General features: G+C 41.6%; 2 protein-coding genes across 2 annotated transcripts in view; one reads left to right on the top strand and one right to left on the bottom strand.

The window, feature by feature from the left end:
* The window catches only part of PPM1L (protein phosphatase, Mg2+/Mn2+ dependent 1L), a 188,036-nt gene that overhangs the window by 158,072 nt on the left and 5,894 nt on the right, over positions 1-24,070 (top strand). The window contains exon 3 of the mRNA XM_065410522.1: positions 21,171-21,332. Coding sequence (XP_065266594.1) covers positions 21,171-21,332 — 162 coding nt within the window. The remainder of the gene's footprint in view (positions 1-21,170; positions 21,333-24,070) is intronic.
* The window catches only part of B3GALNT1 (beta-1,3-N-acetylgalactosaminyltransferase 1 (Globoside blood group)), a 36,457-nt gene continuing 33,635 nt past the window's right edge, over positions 21,249-24,070 (bottom strand). Inside the window, exon 6 of the transcript XR_010561657.1 lies at positions 21,249-21,301. The gene's annotated coding sequence lies outside the window, so the exon portion shown is untranslated. The remainder of the gene's footprint in view (positions 21,302-24,070) is intronic.

Genomic DNA, 24,070 nt, shown 5'->3' with positions numbered 1-24,070 from the left:
ATGGATGTTGGGTAGCAGATAGAATACCCCTGGTTGGGGCTCTAGGGGTGTGTCTGTGTGGATTTGTTCCTGTGCTTCTTCAGGGAGTTCTTCACCAGCAACTACACACCATACAACAAAAACAATAACCCAGGAAACAAACCCTGCAACAAACCCCGATGCCAACTCTGTCCACATATCCATTCAAGGGACACCATCATAGGACTTAACCACATCAGCCACACCATCAGGGGCTCGTTCACCTGCACATCTACCAATGTGATATATGCCATCATGTGCCAGCAGTGCCCCTCTGCCATGTATATTGGCCAAACCAGTCTCTACACAAAAGAATAAATGGACACAAATCTGACATCAAGAATTATAACATTCAAAAACCAGTAGAAGAACACTTCAGTCTCCCTGGACACTCAATAACAGACTTAAAAGTGGCAATTATTCAACAAAAAAACTTCAAAAACAGACTCCAATGAGAAACTGCAGAACTGGAATTAATTTGCAAACTGGACACCATCAAATTAGGCCTGAATAAAGACTGGGAGTGGATGGGTCACTACAAAAACTAATTTTCCCCCTGCTGATACTCACATCTTCTTGTCAACTGTTTGAAATGGGCCACCTTGATTACATTGAACTCATTAGCACTACAAATGTAATTTTTTCCTCCCTTCTTATCAACTGTTGAGAATAGCCCCCTTCCACCTTAATTGAATTGGCTCGTTAGCACTGACCCCCCACTTGGTAAGGCAACTCACATCTTTTCATATGCTGTGTATTCATACCTCCCTACTGTATTTTCCACTCCATGCATCTGATGAAGTGGGTTTTAGCCCACAAAAGCTTATGGCCAAATAAATTTGTTAGTCTCTAAGGTGCCACAAGGACTCCTCTTTGTTTTTGCTGGTACAGACTAACACGGCTACCACTCTGAAGATAGGAAGGTTACTTTCCTGTATATTCTGCATATTCACACTCCCCACACCCACCTGCCCACCCGCTTACTTCTTCAGAGTCTCAGGTTAGGAATTTCTGAATTAGTGGAAGGAACTGAGAGGTGGTTGGGGCCCCTCCCCCTCTCATACCCTTGGAACCTTCCAGGATGGGAGGGAAAGAGGGGAGCAAGTGACCCCAAGGGACACTACTTTCCAGAAGGTTCCGGGCAGGGTCGGCTCCAGGCACCAGCTGAGCAAGCAGGTGCTTGGGGCGGCCAAGGGGAAGGAGCGGCACGTCGGGCTCTTCGGCGGCAATTCGGTGGAGGGTCCCTGTCCCTCTCGGAGGGAAGGACCTGCCGCCAAATTGCCACCGAAGAAGAAAGCGGCGTGGTGGAACTGCTGCCAATCGCGATCACGGCTTCTTCTTTTTTCCGCCACTTGGGGCGGGAAAAACCCTGGAGCCGGCCCTGGTTCCAGGAGCTTGCAATGCAGGCACCTTGATCCCACAAGTGTGACTATAGAGCGGCTGATCCGAAAGAACTCTGGTTACAGGTAAGTAACCTTCATTTGTTTTGGGTTTCATAGAAGTTTTCTGTGCAAGAAACATCCATTTTCAGATCAGCTCTAGAAAAGATGTGGCCAATTACAACTGTGGGGAAAGAAGTTAAAGCAGAGGGGGGATTCAACCTAGATCAAATGGAGAGCCACTATCTTCAAATGGACTTGCTGCTTTGTAATGTTTGTGGCATGACATGCAATGTTGTTATATTGACTATGGAACAGTATTATCCCCTTTCTATCCCATGCTCCTCCTGGCTATTGGGAAGCAGGGGCAGGAGATTCTTTTATTCCCTCACACCCGTCCACTGCCTTGCTCCTTGCTCTACATGCTGTAATCTGCATTTTGCTCACATTGCCTGAGGCCCATGTAGAGCACCAGTCTAGTACCTACATAGCAAGAGCTGCATGGCAAGTCTAGGGCAGAACCTGAGTTTAAGGGAGATGAAGATAAGAACTACAGTAATAGAGAAAATTACATATCTGGACCCAGAAACTACACTACATTTATTAGTTATAAGCTAAAATTCTTCCAAGATAAAATATGTGGTTTATAAATAAGGAGGGAAACTACATGTACTGTGGTTTGGCACTAGAGTGTAAGTGTACATATAAATCTGTTTCAGTTTTTCCACTCTCTTGAATTGCTTTGAATAATTGTATCATCTTTGGGAGACTATTTAAGCTTGAAAATATTAGTCCTTGCTTAATTATGGTGTAAATTCATGCCTGAGCACCACTGAATAAAAGCAGGAACAGTTCATTTTCAGTCCAGCTAAATGAATACCTGATTCCCAGTCTCTCTGTGTGCGTTTACACTCAGTGGATATGATGGATTTGCATTCTTCTAGTGCCAAAAATCATGGAAGCAGTGAGGAAACTATATACCAACAAATGTATCAAAATGGAATCTGTACTTTCCAAAAGTAGCTGATTTTTTCCCCTTACCATTCATCCTCAAGTCACTAATAGTAAAGTATTGATTAGTCAAACAAGATGGGGGGGGGGATATAAAATGTGTTTGGATAAAGGACTGATTTGGTTACAGGTAAAAGCACAGGTCAGTATGCGGTGGACAAAATTTCCTAACTTGGGGTGCCTAAAGTTAAGCACTAATTAAATAAGTGGCCTGACTTCAAGAGGTGCGGACCACCTGATAATATAACCACTGAAGTCAGGAGAATATTCTGGAGTTACACAGATGAAGCTGGGAGCAGAAATTTGGCCCAATATATTCAGCCACTGTCTGTCAGTCTTGGTGCGTGCAGCTGTATTTTTCTAGTGGAAATGCAGAATGAGGAGTTGTGACCTTTTGTAATTGTCTGTCTGATTCTTGAGCCCACAGCAGGTGCTTTTCAAAGCAATGTACCTATATTTGTTTCTGCATCCATATATCCACTCTCATCCTTAGCAAACTGGTTATATTGGTCTTGGTTATTCTTTCATTACCAGCTCAAAAACTTCTTCATTTAACACTACAAATGCTGGCAAGGTCTCTATTTTCAGTCACCAATATTCCTGGTCCTAATGAGAATCTGCTTGACCTACAATCCCGTCACCACAGGCCATTCTTCTTGTTCAGATAAGCATCTTTTTTTTTTTTTAAGCTACCTTCTGAGCTGTTTTCTGCATGCATGCTGCTTGCTGTGATTGGGGATGTCCTCTGGAGCCTTTTAAAATCTCCCAATCTATTGCTAATTTTAAAATTAAATACCACTGTTTTGCTATGATCATGTGAAAATTCAATGTGTGCCCTGCCAGTCTGCCATCCCCTAATTCCCTGCAAAATAAATTAACATTGTACTGCAAGGAATTTTTCTCACTTAGCTAGTTTGTGGCTTGGTTCCCTCTTGGGATGATCTGACTAGCCTACAATTTTTAAATGCACTTGCTAGTAATTTCATTGAGGGATTTTGCTCCTTTTCACAGCCAAAAGGGCTCTATTGTTCTTTTTATTTTACTGTGGCAAATTGCACTCAGTGGATATTGTGACTTGCCAATTCTTTTCCCAGGTCCCTTTGCTCTGAAAAGTAAGTTTTGGAGCTTGGGTGGCTTCCCTTGCTCATTCTTCCTTCATTTCTTGAGAGTTTTATCGCATTTCTATTTAACCCTCTGTCACGTTATTGATTTGAACTGGGACCTTATAGAACATGGTTGCAACCCAAGTCCTGTAGTGGCACCAAACCTTGTATAAAGGGGGTCAAATGAGGTGTCTAAGACAAGGTTATGGTTTGCTGGTTATGATTATGCTGTCTATATGTGTGTATCAATTTTGTAGTTCAAGTTATGAATATTGGCTCTATACTGTCTGTATTTCAAACTTATGCTATGCTTCTGGGAAACTTCCCAGACAAGTTGTTGTTAGCTCTGCCTAGCCTGCTTGATGGCCCATTAAGGACCATCAGCTATACAATTGACCCATTGAGAGAAGGCAAACACGCCTTGCAACTCAGCAAAGTATGCAGGGACTGGCCCATGTGACTCCAGACTCCATTTTGCTGTAATTTTCTACAGTAAGGACAAAGAGGTGTTCTTACCTGGAAAAGACTATAAAAGGCTGATGCCTCTCCTCTATCTTGTCTTCAATTCTGCTTCATACCTCTGGAGGAACTTTGCTACAAACTGAAGCTCTGAACAAAGGACTGATGACCCATCCCAGTTGGGGATGTATTCCAGAGACTTGATTTTGAACCTGCAGTTTATTTCATCACTGCTACAAGCCTGAACCAAGAACTTTGCCATTACTGTATGTAATTGATTCCATTTAACCAATTCTAGCTCTCATCTATATCTTTTTTTCTTTTATGAATAAACCTTTAGATTCTAAAGGATTGGCAACAGCGTGATTTGTGGGTAAGATCTGATTTGTATATTGATCTGGGTCTGGGGCTTGATCCTTTGGGATCAGGAGAACCTTTTTCTTTTAATGGGGTATTGGTTTTCATAACCATTTGTCCCCATAACAAGTGGCACTGGTGCTGATACTGGGAAACTGGAGTGTCTAAGGGAATTGCTTGTGTGACTTGTGGTTAGCCAGTGGGGTGAGACCAAAGTCCTCTTTGTCTGGCTGGTTTGGTTTGCCTTAGAGGTGGAAAAATCCCCGCCTAGGGCTGTAACTGCCCTGTTTTAAGCGATTTGTCCTGAATTGGCACTCTCAGTTGGGTCCCGCCAGAACCGCATTGTTACACCCTCATACCTGAGGAGGTATCTTATCCCCTTCTGACTTAAATAAGAAAAAACAGCCTCTCTTGTCAATTGTTTGGATATGTTCTTCATACTGTCTATTGTTGCATTTATTATCACATTGTTTACTGCAACATTCTTTGAGTTACATACTCTCAAGGAATGGGAGTCCTTCACTGCTGGTATCTTTAGAGAAGGGAAAATTACTTGCCTTGTAATTCTCCTCTGAAGATATCATTAGGCAAAATTTCTCTCTCACCCACTTCCTCTCAGAGTTAGGGGATTAAAATAATGAGGTTGTGTGTCAGGTGTCTCTCTTTTGGACACTCATTTCTCCATTGCCCATTTTCTTTTCTGGGACCCCTTTTTCCATTTAGGAGTGAGGAGAGAAGTGGAAAATTGTTGCATTTTATATGTAATTAAAAGTATGGGGATCTGTTACCTGCTGCTTTTGAAAGATTCTGGCTTGAATTTTCTGAGGCCTCTGAGGTTAGAGCAAGTTTTGTGCTGCAGAGGGTCAAAAACCTTGAGCACTAGGCAAGCTTCACACTTGAGGCACAAGACCCATAAGTACGAATGTTGCCTGATGCTATCTTCAGAGGAGCAGAACTACAAACCAAATAATTTTCCATTCCTGCAGCACGTTGTAGATTTTATTTTTAAATCGTAATGTTGTTGGGTAGGCAAACCAGAAGATTATTAATTATGTAACATAGCCATGGGTATTCAGGTATGTTGTGATAATGAAGAATCTGAAGTGGCAGTAAAGCCACGCATAGTAATTTAGTGTTAGCAGATTTTATTATTCAGGTTTAGCAACCAATGGAGCAAAAGCAATTCTCACTTTGCCTCTTTAAGCCTCTAGCCATCCGAAAACAGCAATGAAAGAGACAAGTAACAGCAAAAGGCAAGTGAGTAGAAAGCCAGCTAGTGAAATGCAGACATCAAGAGCAACAAGGTATAATTTTATTTTAAACAGATCCCTTCCTTCCTTGACTGGAGATGTGCTTCTATCTATTCCAAGTACCAGTTTTGCCCACTGATACAGATTTAGAACTTTCACCTACTTCTGTTGAAAATGTAGCTCTGTAAATGATTTGACCCAAGAGATTCTTCCCATGAAAAGAAGTTCTCTACTGTAAATAGATTTCAAGCTCAGCAGACACATTTCTTTCTGGCTTCATTTAGAATGCAGATAACATTTTAAGAAGTTATGCTTTGTTCCTACTCTACCAATATAAACGCTCCGCTCCACTTTTAGCTCCATATCTTTATTCTCCTATTTATCTCCGCTTCTCACCTCTCAGACATATTCCCTTTTGCCTTGTCTCTTCTTATCAGGAGCAGCAGAAGCTCCCTAAAAGTGGGGGGGCCACTGGCACCCAAACCGGGGCCCTGCCTCCCACTCACTCCACCTCTTCCCCCAAGCCCCACCTTCCTGCTCACTCCTTTCCACCCCCTCTTCCCCCATCACTCGCCCTTGCAGCTGGTAAAAAGTGATGGGACCCCGGCCCTCCTGTTCCAGCGCCCCTGCTTCTTATATCTCAACCTTCACATACTATGCCACTATAATAAACAGCTACTGGTGTATTTTTCACATGCTTTCAAAGCTTCTGCCAGCACCTTACTTCCCAGAAATTCTTCCCCTCAAACAATTTTTTCCTCACAGGCCACTGTCCCACCTCCAACCCTCCTTGTTTTTAGAAAAATCTTAAGAAAAGTCCTATTCTCGCATATTCAGCCACCTCTCCCAAAATAACTTCAGTGATTTGTTCCCTCCACCCATTCACAGTACTGGAACTTCCCTTTGGTGGGAGGGGGCAGGGTGTAATCAATGCTTTTTTTTTTTTTAAACTTCTAACCCTGGTACTCTCAATCTCCTTGTCCATCTTGAGGCCAGAGCTGTGTTTTGTATCTATGACTTAAATCCTCTTGGACAGCTTGACACAGTTGCTATAGTCTTGTTGCCTTGCTGCCCTCATTATTATTTATATTACCAGAGAGCCTAGGAGCCCTAGTCGTGGACCACAACCCTATTTTGCTAGGTTCTGTGCATACACAGAACAAGATGTGTATGCACAACCCCCAAAGAGGTTACAATCAAAGCATAAGACAAGAGACAACAGATGGCTACAGACAGGCTGACAAGGAAGTACAAGAAACAATGAGACAGAATTGGCAAGCATGGTAGGCGGTCGTCTCAGCACACCAGCAGCCTAACCAGTGTCAAGATTTTTATAGGAATCATAGCAAAGGAGAGTTTGAAGGAGGATAATCAGGTGTTTGTGAGGTGTATGGGGAGCTCTTCCTAACCCTAAAGGTCTGCATGGGAGAAAGCACAAAGGTGCTTATTTGAAAATTCAGCAAGTGGGTGATGGAAGCTGCCACCACGGGCCAATCAGAGGCAGGACTTCATATCTCAGTAGTGAGTGAGAAATGATAGGTGTGTGGGAGGGAAGGTTATGAAGAGCCTTGAAAGTGAAGACACACAGCTTATGTTTGACATGATAGAGAAGGGGAAGCTGGTGAAGGGATTCAATGAGAAGGGGGACATGGTCAAAATGACAGGTTAGGAAAATGGTCTTTGAAGAAGCATTCTGAATGGTTATGAGTGAGGTAAGATTGCATTTGTCAAGGCCAGAAAAAAGGTGGTTGTAGTACTTGAGATGATGAGAGCCTAGATTAAAGTTTAAGCTGTGTGCATGGATAGGAAAGACCATATCTTACAGATGTTATGCAGAAAGAATCTACAAGACTTAGACATAGCCTTGAAATGAGGACCTGGAGAGAGTTCCAAGTGAAAGATCATGTCCCAGTTATGGGCCTTAGTGACAGGCAAGATGGTGGTGGTGTCCACAGTGATCAAGAAGAAGGTGTGGAGGAGAGTTTGGGAGGAAAGACCAAGAGCTCTGTTTTAGCCATGTTGAGATTGTGCTGGCAGCTAGACATGAGGAGATGTCAGATGGGCCAAGACTTTAGTTTGGACAGATAGAGACAGGTCTGGAGAAGAGATGCAGATTTATGTGTTGTCAGTATAAAGATAGTAGTTGAATTTGTTTGTGGATGAGATTACCTGAGTTAAGATATGGAGGAAGAAGAGAAGACGGCCAAGGACAGAGCCCCATGGAATCACCACAAAAAATTTGGAGGGGGAATGAGGAGGATCCTCTGAAAGATGCATCAAAGGATGATTATAGACATAGAGTAGAATCAGAAGAAAACAGAGTCACAGAAGTCAAGGGGGGACAAGATTTCAAGAAGAAGAGGATGGTTGATGGTGTCGAATGTGGATGAAGTACTGGTTCTGAGCTTTATTTATGAAGAGGTTGTGTAGAGACTTTGCCAGAGCTGCTCAGTTGAGTGCAAGGGGTGGAAGCTAGATTGGGTCTAGGATGGAATTGGCGGAGAGGAACTCCAGACTGATTATAGACAGTGCAGTCAATAAGCTTAGAGATGAAAGGGAGATGGGGCAGTAGTTGGAGAGGAAAGTGGGGTCAAGGGTGGTTTTTTTAAGATGGAGAAGACTAAAGAATGTTTCTATTGTGAAGGGAAAGAGCCACCGGAGAGTGAGAGATTAAGGAGAAGAATAAGGGAGGAGATGGGTTGGGATGGGGTCACTGACACAAGTGGAGGCATTAGAACAGGAGAGCAGACAGAAACGTCTATGTCTGTGACAGGGAAGGAGGAGACGGTTGTAGAAGAGGAAAGGCAACTTGACGAGAAGGGAATGGTCGTGATATTTTGCTAATTTTTCTCTTGAAAGAGATCAGCAAGATCCTGTGCACAAAGAGAAGTCGAGGCAGAAGATCGGGAGGGCTTCAGGGGTGAGTCAAAGGTGGCGAAAAGGCAGGTGGGATTCAATTAAGTTGGAGACGGTCACGGGCTTTCCACCAGAGACACTCCGCAGAGTGAGGGGCAGGAGCAGGGGAAGTGAATGCTGGGGGTTGGTGGAAGGGATGAGAGGGAGGCAAAAGAGTCAGTGGTGGAGGAGAATGACATCTGGAGAAAATCAACAACCATATCAGTGGAAGAAAGAAGAGAGCACAGGGAGGAGAATGCTGAGAGCAAATGAGAGGTCATCTATGCGGACAGACTGGAAGTCATGGAAGTGTAAAGTGAGAAGGTAAGTTGGGGGTGATGGGTGATGCTGAAAGAGACTAGGTGGTTATGTATGCAGTGTTGTTGTAGCCATGTTTGTCCCAGGATATTAGAGAGACAAGGTGGATGAGGTAATATCTTTTATTGGGCCAATTTCCGTTGATAAAAGAGACAAGCTTTCAAGCTACACAGAGCACTTCTTCACTTGTGGCCAGAAGAAGAGCTCTGTGTAAACTCAAAAACTTGCTCTCTCACCAACAGAAGTTGGTCCAATAAAAGATATTACCTCACCCACAGTGTCTCTCTAACAAGGTGGTTATGGTCAGAGAGGAGAAGTGCAGCAACAGATTGATCTGAGAGATAGCAGCATTTGGTGAAGATCAAGTAAAGTGAATAGCTCTTTTGGGGAGTGAGAAAGTTGATCCAGGGCTGCAGATCAAATGAAGAGCTGATATTTAAAGCCGTCTGGACAGCCTTACACAGTTGCTGTAGTCTTGGTGACGGTGGTTGTTATTATTTGTATTATTGTAGTGCCTTAGGGTCCTGGTCCATGACTTCTGTGTTTGTACAGCACCTAGCACAAGGATAGACTGGCTGCAGATATTTTTATCACCTGTCATCTAACTTTCTGGCCAGCTATCAGAAGGATAGCCATGTTAGTCTGAATCTGTAAAAAGCAACAGAGGGTCCTGTGGCACCTTTCAGACTAACAGAAGTATTGGGAGCATAAGCTTTCGTGGGTTCTTACCCTCTGTTGCTTAAAACAAAGATAGTTCTTTGGGACAGGGACTTAGTCCTCATTTTACATCTACTTATTTAATCTTTCCTGTTGTGTGATTGTCAATGAGTGTTCGCCTTGTCCACATTGTTATTCAGTAAGTTCCAGTCCTTTGCTGCTCCTTTTGAATTCAGCCTTTGGAATTACTTTTGTGCATAGATGTTGGTCCCAGACCTCCACTTTGTCCCTTTCTGCCTGCATCAGTTACATCATCTCTTAGCTCCCCCCATAACATCCTTCAGTGAATATATCCAAACGTGAAATCCTGTCAACAAGAGGGGGCACCTTCAACTATTTTAGATTCACTCTGAGCTCTTCTCCATATTTATCTGTGTCAATCTTATGCGGCTTTATTCTTTTTCCCATGTGGCCCAATTTCGTTTTCTCTTTTTTGTTAATTTTTTTCACCTTGATGAAACAATGGCGGATGCTGCTGCTCCTCCTCAGCAGATTTGGAAATTAAAAGGACTGTTCAGAGCATCAATAAAGGGAATATAAAACAAACTGTTTAGAAATTAAGACCAGTAACATTTCTTTGATTATAGTAATGTATGGAACATTAGTTGCCATAACCACAAAATAAGGTCTGTTTGTCAGTATTTTTCTTTATAAGGTGAATATAGTGTCCATGAAAAAAGCTACATGGACATACATTGTGAATAAAGTCCTCTTGTTTAGCCCTAGAAGTCCTAGAACCCCGGCAGTGGCAGTGCAAAGAAATGTATAACTGGGGTGTATAACTTCTGCGGTTTAAAAAAAGGACTTTGTTCCCAAGAAAGGTCACTGGTGCACAATTCTTTGCATTTCTCCCCTAAAATACAATGCCTAAAGCTGAACCTAGTCCTGAGAGGAAATCTACAGAATCAGTCAAACCTTAGCCTTTCTGCTGAGACCGCTAATCACTGTGCCAGTTGTGACTGGTGGTTGATTTTATTTATTTAACTGTGTGGATATTTGTCCAATAGATACTGGACTTACAACACCAACTCATTTTTCATAGCCCACTGAACAGCCTTCAGCTGGCAATGACTATTCATCAGAGTGAGACTGAACCAATGACCTGATGAAGATGGAAAGCATTGTATCCAGTTGCAAATACCTTGACCCACTTTGTACACCCATATAGAGTCATATCCAACTCCCAAGGAAGTAAATGGGAATCCTTCAATGGACTGTAAAGGGAGTTGGATCTTGCCTGTAGTATGTAATTACTTTTAACCAGGTTTCTCTTATTTTCTGATGAATTTTTCTTCTTTAGACAAAATAATTATGTAAAACCCAGTAGAGTCAGTGCATCCTTGACTTTTACCATTTACACTTTAACTCTAAAATTCTAATTGTAGAAATCTTATTCCATTAAAAAAAAATTGTCTATGCAGCCGGTATACTACAGGGTTTCAATTTCCTGATGATTTCTTTTTAAACTGCTCAGCAGGGTATTATTCAGCTGGTTGTAACTAGGGACTAATACAACATGTTCTCAATTTCAGACCCTTTATGTTGGGAATTTTCCACTGTGCAGTTGCATTAAATCTGGATGCAACTGATGAGCACAATGTTTTCTACCTCCATACAAGGTTAAACGAATGAAATAAAATAGATGGAAAAGCAAACAAAGTAAAATAAGTTTGCTTTCTCATGCAATGGCAGGATGTATGGTGAGGTCAGGGATTCAGTGCTAACTCAGCCATCATTCAGGCAGTGTGGTAAAGATTGAAACTACTGAACTTTCATAAATCAAATTGGAAATTATATCCTGTCTTCAGTTCTTTTCTCTCACGCTCACATAGCACATATATACCATAAGGCTATATTCATAGTTACATCCATAATTACAAATGCTAAACAAAAATTACATTTATGAAATATTTTTCTTTGTAAATATCTTGATCTCCAGAGTGTTGTCTGTAATATTTTTCTTACCTGTATATTCTTCAGGTTTCTGTACACCTGATGGTATTCATTTTTACCTTATTTACATAGTCGATGGGAAAAAATATATGTTCTGTTAGCATCACTAGAAAAGGGGAAGGTTATTTGCTGAGCATCAAGATAAATTTGTTCACATGAGAGACAATGGAGTCTGTTGCAAATGTCAAACTAAGAAGGCAACTAAGATTAAAAATTGAGGTTTTATGCTATCCACTCACCTTTCAATTGCTATATCTTTCTAGAGTTACTCTAGAAACTCTGGAAGTAAAAATAATTGTAAAAGTGTGGCAAATGTACAGATAATACCAGCTGTTGTACTGTTTGTGAGTCCTGTTACATCTGGTTGCCATTTTGGATTTCACTCCTGAGATGCAATGAGTCCTTTTCAGCTTTATTTTCAATTCAGACAGGTTATTTGACCTTTACCTTTGCTCCACCATATTTGGCTTGAAAACAAAGCTTTTAAAAATGTAAAAAAAATCTGTTTTGTTAGGTCTTAGGAGCATATCCAAAAAGGCAGTCAGCAGATTTCAGGACTCTCTAGATCCCTGCAGTCTGACAGCACTTTACTTACTACTTGTACCTCTGTCACAGGAAGTAAATGAGGGCACATGAGGGTGTAGTCTCCTGCCTTAATTTTCTTATTCAGAAGGAGCTTTGTGCAGTTGAAAAACTGATACTGTTGTTCAGACAGAGAATTCAGTGATCTCAAAGTTGCTGTATGTTGTTTTTTAGTTTGAATGAACAACTGCACTGTGCCAAAATAGTTTGCATCCTTCATTTTGAACTGCAGACTAACAGGCTTGCTACCCAGGGTCCTGAAAGGTAGCAATCTTATCCTATAAGAAGGGCTAGCTCCAGCTGGCAAATCCCTGTTATCATAAGCAGTAATAATAATAATAGTAATATTTAACAGGAACACTTATCCAACGATCTCAGATAACTTCACAAATATGAGTAAGGATCATCATCCCTAATTTACAAATAGAGGTAAATGAATCATTAAGATTGTATACATACTAGGCTTTTAAAAAAAAAAATCCCACTGTTGTTGTTACTGGTGTATCTCCATTGGTGGTAAGTAATGATGGGAATGCTAGTACAGACAGTGCTCTCAGAAGGTGCTAGTGTTTAAAATCACAGAATCCTCTAAATCTGCTTATATCAGGTCAATACAACACAGTAACACTAGTAGCCACTGGTGCCTTGTCTGTTTTAGTGCTACCACCAATGCAGCTGCACTTGTGGGAAATTTTTCATACCTGGTACAGATAAGATCAGAGAAGTTGAAGCTATGCAGTGAGCATGTGGCAGAGTTGGTAATAGAATACAGGTTGCATGGTGCTCAATCCCGTAGATTACGACTGGCCCTTTTAAATAAACTCAGTGACTTCAGTACAATTGTGTTTGACTTTTAGTTAAAGAATGTTTCTGCCAGGCAACTGATTTTTGTTGGCTCCTTAGGTTTTTGCATAAGAGAGGCTTCTCTATATATACTGTAATTAGGTGAACCCTCAAAAATGTTATTAAAGCTAATGTTAAAAAAATTATATAGTACATAGTTTGAGAAAAGAGTGTCTGTACATCTGGGTATAGTGCTTAGATTATCCACAAATACAAAGTTTGTTTTTAAAGTCATATGATACATAGAATACATAATCAGCAATAACCCAAATTTAGGTGAATAGATTTAACAATACAGTTTAGATATTAGAATCCGAATACTTAGGTACATCACTCATGAAAAGTTGTACAGAGATTTGGTTGTGGAAAGCAAAATATAACAATGAGTGGAGATTGTCCCTCAGTAATTGAGAATTAGGTAGGTTGTCCATTTAGAAAATATAATTCATGAGGAAAGTACTTCAGTTACTTTCCTGACTGTAAAAAGCAACAGAGGGTCCTGTGGCACCTTTAAGCCTAACAGAAGTATTGGGAGCATAAGCTTTCGTGGGTAAGAACCTCACTTCTTCAGATGCAAGAAGTGAGGTTCTTATCCACGAAAGCTTATGCTCCCAATACTTCTGTTAGTCTTAAAGGTGCCACAGGACCCTCTGTTGCTTTTTACAGATTCAGACTAACACGGCTACCCCTCTGATACTTTCCTGACTGTGCGTCTCATCATACTAAAATTAACATTTTTTTCTTAGCAACAAACTGGAAGCTGTTCCCACTTAGTTTTATAACCTTTCAGTCAGCTGCAAAAAAATTATATAACCAACTGTATAGTGAAAAATATTTCCAGGTTGAAGCTGTGCAGAGCAGACCCTTATTTTAAGTCATCCTTGAGAACCAACACAGTGCATCTAAACAGAATATTTTACTTATACCAGTCATGACATTATCAAGTATGAACACAGGGATTACAACACTGAAACACTAATTCCTGATGTGGACAACCACGCAGCAAGTCACTGACATTATAAGGATTTAGATTTAAGACCCCCAGAACATAGGCTCAAATCCTAATTCATCTCTGCAGGAGTCAAGGCACAGAGGCCTGAAGTCACTGCTAATAGTTGGATGTATAGGACTTCTAGTTTGATGAATTCTCTGAATCTTTGGTTTAAAAATCTTTTGTTTAAAAAAAAAAAAAAACATTCAGGTGGGGAGATCCTGCTTTGAAAGCACTCCATGTACTCCTGAGAAGCCATGATATGATCCCTTGGGGAAGCAGGCTTGCTAGCATTGCTAAATCTATGATCTCAAATTCCCACTAGACCAACATCTGTAGGACATGCCATCAGGAACTTCTTGCAGAACTCCATCTTATATAACCCACCCACTAGCTCATGCAGCTCCCATGGTCCCCTCCCTGGCACTGTCAGCATGGCTAGAGCATCCTGTTGCCCCTGCTCACAAGAAGCAGCTTCCCCGCTACTAACTGGCCGCATATGACTGCTTGTCAGTGCAGCAGTAACATATGGTCTTTATGTTCCAAGTTGTGGTTTCTCCATGGAACATGCTATGTAGAGTAGCTGTTCCCCTCCACCTCCTCCTTTTGGCTGCATAGTGGTCTGCATCATTAGCTATCTACCTTAAATAGTCCTAGAAGCTACAGGCAAATTCCATAATTGCAGGTGTGCTTCTCCTATGTGCAGCCCTCCTGTTTTGCCTACCCCCTTTCTGTGAGGGTTTGGTTTATCTATTTTCCTGTGATCCACATAAGGATGGGCATATACGTGCTGTAGAAGTGGTTTGTGTTTTCTGAGGTCCATTTTTATCGAGATCCCTTTATGCATCATACTCCTTCTAATGTAGATAAATAAATACATGTCAGAAAAGTTATGAAAGATTTTGGATACCGCCCATCCCTGTCTTTTCCCAGCTAATGCTATTTTTCCTTGTTAGTCTCTATTATGTGAGATGGTAAAAACCTCACTCTTATGAATAATCAGATAAATTGGCTAACAGGTGAAAATTCACCTTGTACTTTTTTGACCTAGGTTAAAAAGAAAAGAAAGCAACCATGGAATTTAATTTTATTTACTGTTAAATGATACTGGAGTATGGGTTGTGTTGATGTGAAACTAAATTAATTTCAGTAGTACTCTGTAGTCTCAGCTAAATGTCAGGAACTTTCTTTGGAAGTATGTAAATGAACATTAAAAAAGGCTTGTTTGCTTGCTTGCTCGCTCCTTTAAAAGATTCATTAAATTGTGCTAGCAAGTCTAAAGTCCCCTAAAGCAGGGCAATATTTTTAAAAAGCTAGAGTTCAAATGTATATGACCATCAATATATTGCAGTGATGGAAAAGAAGAAAAAACAGAAGGTGTTTTCTTTGTTGGTTTTAGTTTTGTGCAGCTTCTGTGCTCTGTATCAATTAAATATTGGAAATGAATAACATTTAAATTTTTAAAAAGAGGATGGTACTGGGATGACACATCAGTGTTGACCATTATCACCTGTGTGAGTGGATGAGGAATATTAAGAACTCTGGGCCTGATGATGAAGGTGTATAGCCATGCCTTCCTGTATTTCTTTGTTGCATCTCTGGGTTCCCTACTGGCATTTTACATTGTTGGCATTTGTTTTGATGGGTGTTCTAGCCATATAATCACTCTCTCCAGCAATTTATGAAGCACGAATTGTGGAAGGCTTGAAGTATCACAGCTTTTGCTGCCATGTCCATTGGATATTTTGCTTGCTGATTTTCAGTTAACAGTACAATAGGGCCCTTCATCAAGAATTAAAGCAAACCCGAAGAACATGCTTTTCTCTCTCTCTCTCTCTGAAGAGCTGGTTTGTTTAGTGATGTTTTAATGTTTATCTGCTATTTTTTCATTGTTAAGTTTTTGATGGAATAATTTATTTATATTGATAATCATTGTACTAAAAATAATCCAGTCTTCTGATGTGTTTATAAATATCATAGGCATCTGAAATAGGTAAATACTATTCAGTAATTCAAGGATATTCTCTTTACACAGAGCAGTTTGTCTGGAAGTATTCTTTAAAATATATCTTGCCTGAAACCAAACTTGCTAGTACATGAGTATTTGTCATACACCTCTACCTCGATATAACGCTGTCCTCGGGAGCCAAAAAAATCTTACCGTGTTATAGGTGAAACCACGTTATATCGAACTTGCTTTGATCCACCAGAGTGTGCAGCCCCGCCCCCCCGGAGCACTGCTTTACTGCGTTATATCCGAATTTGTGTTATATCGGGTCACGTTATATCGAGGTAGTGGTGTATTGTCCAGAGATGAAAACACAATAGGTGTCTAGAAGAGAGGCATATATCTTTGCCAGCTATACTGAAATAGTGCAGAAAGGAAAGTAGGGAAGGGATTACACTGGTCTACAATTTTTGAGAAGTCGTCTGCTTCAGAGATAAAATGTGCTATTTATTATGTATTTTGATGTGCTGAATTCAAATATGACAATTAAAACAACTGATTGGCTACTGTTTCTAAGATATTTAAGTTTTTACATTTTAGGTCTATGTATATTGTGTAGATAGTAGAGTTTTAATCATAAATTGTAAACCTAGGTCTTTTCATGTGTTTATGGTTGCTTTACATGATCATATTTCACCTGTCCTGTTTATGTAACACTTTGAATAGGACTAAACTATGTACATAATAGTTTTGCCTTTTGTTTCATAATAAATTTTATTTATATAACCCTTTTGCTGATTTTTAAAGTGTTACATAAACAGGACAGGTGAAATATGATCATGTAAAGCAACCATAAACACATGAAAAGACCTAGGTTTACAATTTATGATTAAAACTCTACTATCTACACAATATACATAGACATAAAATGTAAAAACTTAAATATCTTAGAAACAGTAGCCAATCAGTTGTTTTAATTGTCATATTTGAATTCAGCACATCAAAATACATAATAAATAGCACATTTTATCTCTGAAGCAGACGACTTCTCAAAAATTGTAGACCAGTGGAATTAGTAAAGTTTGACTACATTTATTTCAGAAGCATTTCGGCTGTAGAGCAGTGTTATCAACAATTGTCATGCAGAGAAGTATGTTTTGTAGTTAGGATGACTTACAAGGTATCAGTTTGGGTTTTTTTTCTGACCTCCAATTTCAAGAGACTAAGGAATTTAGGGAGAAGGGACAGAAATGCAGGAACAGAAACAACTGATACACCTCCAAAATGTTTACCATCATTGTTCCCTCTGATACCCCACAGTAACATTCCTATATTATTTATTTCTAACGATTCCTGGTTCTTTGTTTTCAATGACAGCATGAAAGTTAAAGTATGTTCATATGGGGGGGGGGGTGTAGAGGAGCGGACTCACCCCTGCGGCACCTCCTGCTGGTCATCTGGGGAATCAGCTCAATCCAGTCATCAAAGCGCCCTCTGCAGGCTAGTGGTCCGCCTGTCCTCTGGCCCCGTGTCCCTCCCAGACCCCAGTGCCCTTTTATCTGGGGTGCTGCCCCCTGGCAGTATACCCCTCAATACTAGGGTCTCCCCTCCCTGGGGAACCCCCACCCACTATCCCTACCTCGCCTCAGAATAAGGCCACTGCCAGTCACTAACTAGCCCCCGCTCCCTGGGGCAGACTGCAGTATAGGCCACTCATCACACTCATCATTGGCAAGGTTGGGTTTGGACCTGCTGCCTTGGCCTAGCCCTGGGCTGCCCTCTGCAACCCCCAGTATCTCTTGGCCTTCTGCTAGGTCACAGCTTGGGGCTTTCCAGGCTGGAGCTCCCCAGCCCTGCTCCACTCAGGTACCCTGTGTCTAGCTCACTGCAGCCAGGCCCTTCTTCTGAAGGCAGGGAGAGACTCTCTGTACTCCTGGCTCCCAGCCTTTTTATACAGGCCAGCTGTGGCCTGATTGGGGCGTGGCCCAGCTGCAGCCACTTCCCCAATCAGCCCAGCTTTTAGAGCTGCAGCCCTCTGCAGGGCTGCTTTCAAGCCCTGCTAGGCAGGAGCGGGTGTCCACCCCGCTACAGGGGGGTTAATGGTAAGTTGCACCAATAGCATGCAGGTGAGGCACCTGTCCCGTTTTCAGTTTGCATTGTGTGAACACACGATGGCAGTTTGCTGTGAACTGAGAGGGAGTTACATTGTCAGGGGTATCCTGTGGTCCTTTGCTTTGCGACTGAACAGAGTGCATCATGAGATTTTTTTTTCTGTGAATTGTGGGATGCAAAGGGGAAGCCAGGTAGGTTCAAAATATATATGTTTCTGCTGTTTCCACCCCATGCTTCCTTTTGTGTAAGCTAGCACCATTTTTGAATTGCTGTGTGCCAGCATGTACCCAGAAATGCACTGCACTGTCATGGTGACTAGCGCAAATATGCAGTGACTCCTTCACTGTATTACAGCATTCAAAACTGAACACATTTGGCACTAGACCTTGCCCGCTGCACCACTGAACAGATGGTGCTGGGTGCAGGGGAATATTCAGCAGCAGCAGCAGGAGAACACTACAAAGCTGTTGCAGCAGGACGAGGACACCGAGCTGTTGGAACTAAAGGACCGGTTCCTGATTCAGCTACACAGCGTTCAGAACTGTTTCTAGGCCCAGCAAACCAGCATGGATAGATGGGAGAGGGTTGTTTTGCAGACCTGGGGTGACCAGCAGTCGTGAGAGAATTTCAGGATGGAGGAGGGCCATCTTTTCTTAAGATTTGTGCAGAACTGGCCCTAGAGCTGCAGCTCTAGTGGAGATAAGGTACAGTTTAGCTGGGTTGTAAAGCTGGGTAACGCTAAGTCGATTATTGATGGCTTTGCATGCATGGGGTTCCCAAACTGTATAGAGGCAATTGATGGCACCCAGGTGCCTATCATTCCCCCCAAACACACACACTCCGTAGGACCACAGCAGAGAATTTATAAATAGAAAGGGGTGTTTCTCCATCATTCTCCAAAGACTGGTGGTCCACCATGGGAGGCTTACAAACATAAATGTTGGGTGGTCTGGAAGGGTCTGCAATGTGAGGATCTTTTGGAACTCAGTTTTATTTAAATTAATGGAGAAAGGATTGTTTTCCCCAGTGCCCACTGAGGACATTAATGGTGTGGAGGATGGTCCAGTACTCTGGGAGACCCCACTTATCCTCTGGTGCCCTGATTAATGAAGTGATTCACAGGCTGCTTGGACAGAAGGAAGGAACATTTTAACTATCGCCTGTGTAGCTGCAGAATGGAGGTCGAGTGTTCTTTTGGCTGTTTGAAAGGCAGATGGTGCTGCTTATGCAATCATTTGGAAGCAACAGAAAAAAATGTCCCGACCATTATAGCTGCATTCTGCCCAATATTTGTGAGACTAAAGGAGAAAGCCTTAACGATGGGTGGGAGCGTAGGGCACAGAGACTTGGTGGTTTGAGCAGCCAGCAGGGTGCCCCATAGAGAACGCTCACACCCTGCGGAATATTGTCTGGGATGCCTATTGTTTGTATTTTGAGTTTCTATCTTGAACATGCTAATCTGTGGAGGGAAAGATGGGGGTAGATTGTGAGCAGTGCAGTATTGCTTATGGGTGGTGGAAGTGGGACATTATATATTTTTGTAAAACTGTATGAATTATTTTAGCTGTATTTAAAGGATTTTATATTACATGCAGTGATGAATCATAATGGACTAAAATGGATTATAAACAGTTTTTATTATGAAACAGTAACAAAGCCCAGAAATAAGGTTTGAATTGAACTGATGGATAACTAACAATTGCTTTTTGTTTGAAAATACATTTACCAAAACAATCTGACTAAGTAACAAAAAGCAAACCTTTAAATAAATAGTGCAAACCAAACTGAAAGTGCAGCAGTGCAAAAATGGATTATAATATTTATCTAGCTCACCGCTAGGTTGTGGGGTTCATGACTGCAAACTGTTGTTCATTTTTATTTATTTTGCAGGCTCTTTTTATAAACTCAAATTCTTGTTTTATTTCTGTGACTCTTAAGTGTTTTGGAGCATTTACACCATCTTGTCCATGTGCAAGTGTAATCCATAAGCAATAAGCATTAATGTAATGACAATTTTGAAGTTACATTTTGTTACAAAACTTCATATTTTCATATAGATAACTCGTCTGGACCTCCAGGTCACACAATGATTTCATTTTGACTTTATATTTGGCTTTTGCCTTCCCCAAACTAATACAAGATACAATGTGTATATAAAACTTTATACATAAAATCAAGTTAATCAGATTCCAAACTGGAAAAATGGAAAACATGAAATAGTAGCTTGATTAAAATTGGCCTTTTTTCATTTTCATTTCTACTAAATGGACAAATGAGCCACAATACCTGGGTATCCTTATTTATTTGATACAACAACCAACATACTATATCCTTCAAATCTCTTATTTGCTAACAGTGACCTTAGCCACTTTGCTGTTGTCTTGTCATCGAATATACAGTGCAACATATCCTCAAGTTCACCCTTGCCACTATCTTAAATCATACTTTATACCCTGATAGCTCCCTGCAGAGGATGTACAACCTATTTACATCTAATGCTGAGGGTTGGCATGGCCAGATGTACATAAGCTCCCAATTTTGACAGCTGTTCTTTCCGTAAAGGCACACAGAAGGTTATACTTCGACCAGATTTATTTTATTAATGCGGTTTTTTTAAAGTAGTAGCTGCCATTCAGTAAGACTGTTACTAGGCTGTTGTGCCGAGAGAACTTTTCTCTATTACTTTCCTTGACCAGCAAGAGAAGAGAGCTATCAGGCCTAGACTGGGAACTGATTTCCCCCTATCCCAGCTTCTCTCTGCCTTTCTTAATTTGGAGCACATTCTCCTGCTAGTGAATTTTATCAAATCTGAACAACAGACACCTTATTTTTTTAACAGCGATTTTACCCATCATCCCATGAGAGAGATATACAAGCTGTATCCTGGAAGAAGTTTCTGTTTCCAAGCAGGTTTATGATATAGAGTCATTTTAATACTGTCTAAATGACAAAACAGATGAGAGATGCTAGGCTGGGATTACAGGGTCATTCCCCCAGCACATCAGAGTTAAAATCTGATAGACTAAAAATATTGTTAGACAAAATGGACTGTCACATTTGATCAATGCCATTAAATAGATTGTCATCAAAGTACTAGATGTTTCAGTCAGATACATGCACTGCTGCTGTTCCCTACGGCTGCTGAGTACAGATAACAACGGAGGAAACTGCAGTGTAACTAGTGGTGATGTTTATTTCATTGTCTTGCCTCTTTTTCTCCCCCTTCTTTTTCAGGTACGACCTGTTTGATTGCATTGCTGTCAGATAAAGAACTTACAGTGGCCAATGTTGGTGATTCACGGGGAGTCCTGTGTGATAAGGATGGAAATGCTATCCCTTTGTCACATGATCACAAACCCTATCAACTGAAGGAGAGAAAGAGGATTAAAAGAGCTGGTAAGATTATAAACTTGTCTTGTCAGTTCAAATAAGGCATTCTTTAATAATTTATTCTGTAGATAATACACAATTATTTTTTTCATATATGTATGCTCCTGAAAGGTGCCAAGTTGACATCTTGGAGAATGAAGTTTCCATGGTATAAAATAATTAGCACTTATATAGCACTTCTCAGCCATAGATCTCAAAGTGCACATGGGTAAACAGAGGCAGAGTCAGCGATTTGTCCAGGACTCCTTAGCAAGTCAGTGGCAAAGCTGGCAATAGCTCCCAAGTCTCCTGACACCCCATTGAGTGTCCTATCCACTGCACCCAGTTGCTTACTTCCACAAATAGGTTAATCAGTGGCAGCAGCAATGCAAGTTTCTCCATATAACACCAACAACCTTTGCTGCAAGAGACCACTTCTAGGAATGAGGGCAGTTGAGGCTGCATAACCTATTCGAACCTCACTATCTCTGCTGAAGCTACTATCAAGGATGCCAGCTGGAATTGAGGTTTCAGAGCATAACACTTGTGTAATAATAACTTGACTTCTGAACCACAGTCGTGAAGGGTTTAGGACAGGGGTCGGCAACCTCTGGCATGCTGCTCGCCAGGGTAAGCACCCAGTTCAGCCGATCGTGGCTCCCACTGGCCACAGTTCGCCGCACGCCAATGGGGGCTGTGGGAAGCGGCGCGGGCCGAGGGATGTGCTGGCCACGGCTTCCCACCACCCCCATTGGCCTGGAGCGGCAAACTGCGTTCAGTGGGAGCCGCGATTGGCCAAACCTGCGGACGCGGCAGGTAAACAAACTGGCCCGGCCCGCCAGGGTGCTTACCCTGGCAAGCCGTGTGCCAGAGGTTGCCGACCCCTGCTTTAGGAAGATGTTTCATATTTAGTGAGTGGTATATATTCTTTTAGGGTAGATATGTAGTTTGAGGCCAAGAATTTAGCAAGACTGAGGAATTGGACATTTGTATGGATAACAAGAATATCCAGTTACATTAGTTAATCATAGAATTGAATCGTAGGACTGGAAGGGACCTTGATAGGTCTTCTAGTCCAGTCCCCTGCACTCAAGGCAGGACTAAGTATTAAATGCTAACAAAGAGCATTGGAATGGAGATAAAACCACATGCTTCAGAGTTTAAACCAATCTAACTATTAGGATTAGAATCAGATCTTCAGAGGGTCAGATTATCTCACCTCTGCTTATTGCAGGGTTTCTCCCAATCCCATGCCCTCCGTGTCTCTGAACCTCTGACAGCTAGAAGTTGTGACTGGACAGCAGGGGATGGATCACTCAATAATTGCCCTGTTCAGTTCATTCCCTCTGAAACATCTGGCACTGGCCACCGTCAGAAGACAGGATACTGGGCTAGATGGACCATTGGTCTGACCCAGTATGGTCATTCTTACGTTCTTCTAAAGCATCTGGTGGTGGCCACTGTCAGAGACATGATCCTGAACTAGATGGACCTCGGATCTGATCCAGTATGGCAATTCCTGTATTCCTGTGTAAATGAACACACGAGTTTAAATTGTTTGTGCATCAACAGTTCATTGTCCTGAGGAAACAAAAACTTGCAGATGCTCCTTATAGTTTTCAGTCTCTTGAGTATTCACAAAAATACAATAGACATGCTTGTTTTAAACCATTATAACCCCTTCTTGGAACTGCTCATCCCTCACCTGAGAAGATTAGATAAACAAATTGCAGAAAAGAAATTTGCTGGTAGAAAGGTGCCTTCCCCATCCTTGTCATCCACTCCTCTTACATCTGTCTTGGGATATCATGATCATCCTGTATGACAGAGGCATCTTCCCTGGGGTGTTTTTTTTATAACAAGGGATGCTGGTGTCTCAGCACTTGAAAGACCTCCAGTCACATTGACCCCATGACAGCATTCTCTGTCTCTAACATTTGTGCTGCTCAAATCTACCTTTTCCATCTTCCTTAACCCTTTGTCTTTTAAAGAAAAATAAGCCTCAGAGCCTCATTCTGATGAATTTTTGCTCTCAGACATCACCCATCATTTAGCGATCATCATTGTATAAGTTTAAGGCAACAGCACCTGTATTCACCCTCCGTGGATTTTCAAGGGCGCCCACTGTAGGCTCCTAGCTCCTCAGCTGTCATTTCTCTTGGGTGGAAACCCACATCTCTCCGTCCTGACCAGGTATTTTTCCAGGCTGCACAGTTCCCTGCCTACACTATGATACTCCTAGTAAGCCAGACTGCCTAAAGAGGCCAGCGTCTGCACTTTGCTGTGTCTCGGAAAGCTATGAACAGCTGTAATTGCCTGCAGCTACACAGCTCTTCCTAAGCAAGCACATTTATTCTTATGGTGGAAGCATTACAGAGAAAACGTTAAAAACAAAAAATAACCTACACATATGCTAATAAGCTTACCAGAGATCACCCCAACTTCAACAAGGGCTCTGGTAGGAGTCAGTCCTTCAGACTCTAAGAGGTTTTTCTGTGGCTACAAATTCATACCAGCCCTAGCTGAGAATTAGCACCCCCATGAATAGCTCAGTCTTTCCTTTATGCAGCTGGGCCTTTGAACTTGAGACTCTGGGAACAGGTAATCAGTAGACATTGGTCCCCTTCTCAGGGCATAGCTGCAAAAGGCTGGGCTTTTGCATAAACGGAGATGGGGAACTTGCATTCACCTCCCCTTAGAGATTCCCCAGGCAAACCACTTGACACTGCTTTGTCCAAAAGTTCATTTTTGTTTGGCACATTATG

Source organism: Emys orbicularis, chromosome 9 (genome assembly GCF_028017835.1).
Source record: "Emys orbicularis isolate rEmyOrb1 chromosome 9, rEmyOrb1.hap1, whole genome shotgun sequence".
In the NCBI taxonomy this organism is placed as follows: domain Eukaryota; kingdom Metazoa; phylum Chordata; order Testudines; family Emydidae; genus Emys; species Emys orbicularis.
This window is presented reverse-complemented; position numbering and strand designations above follow the sequence as displayed.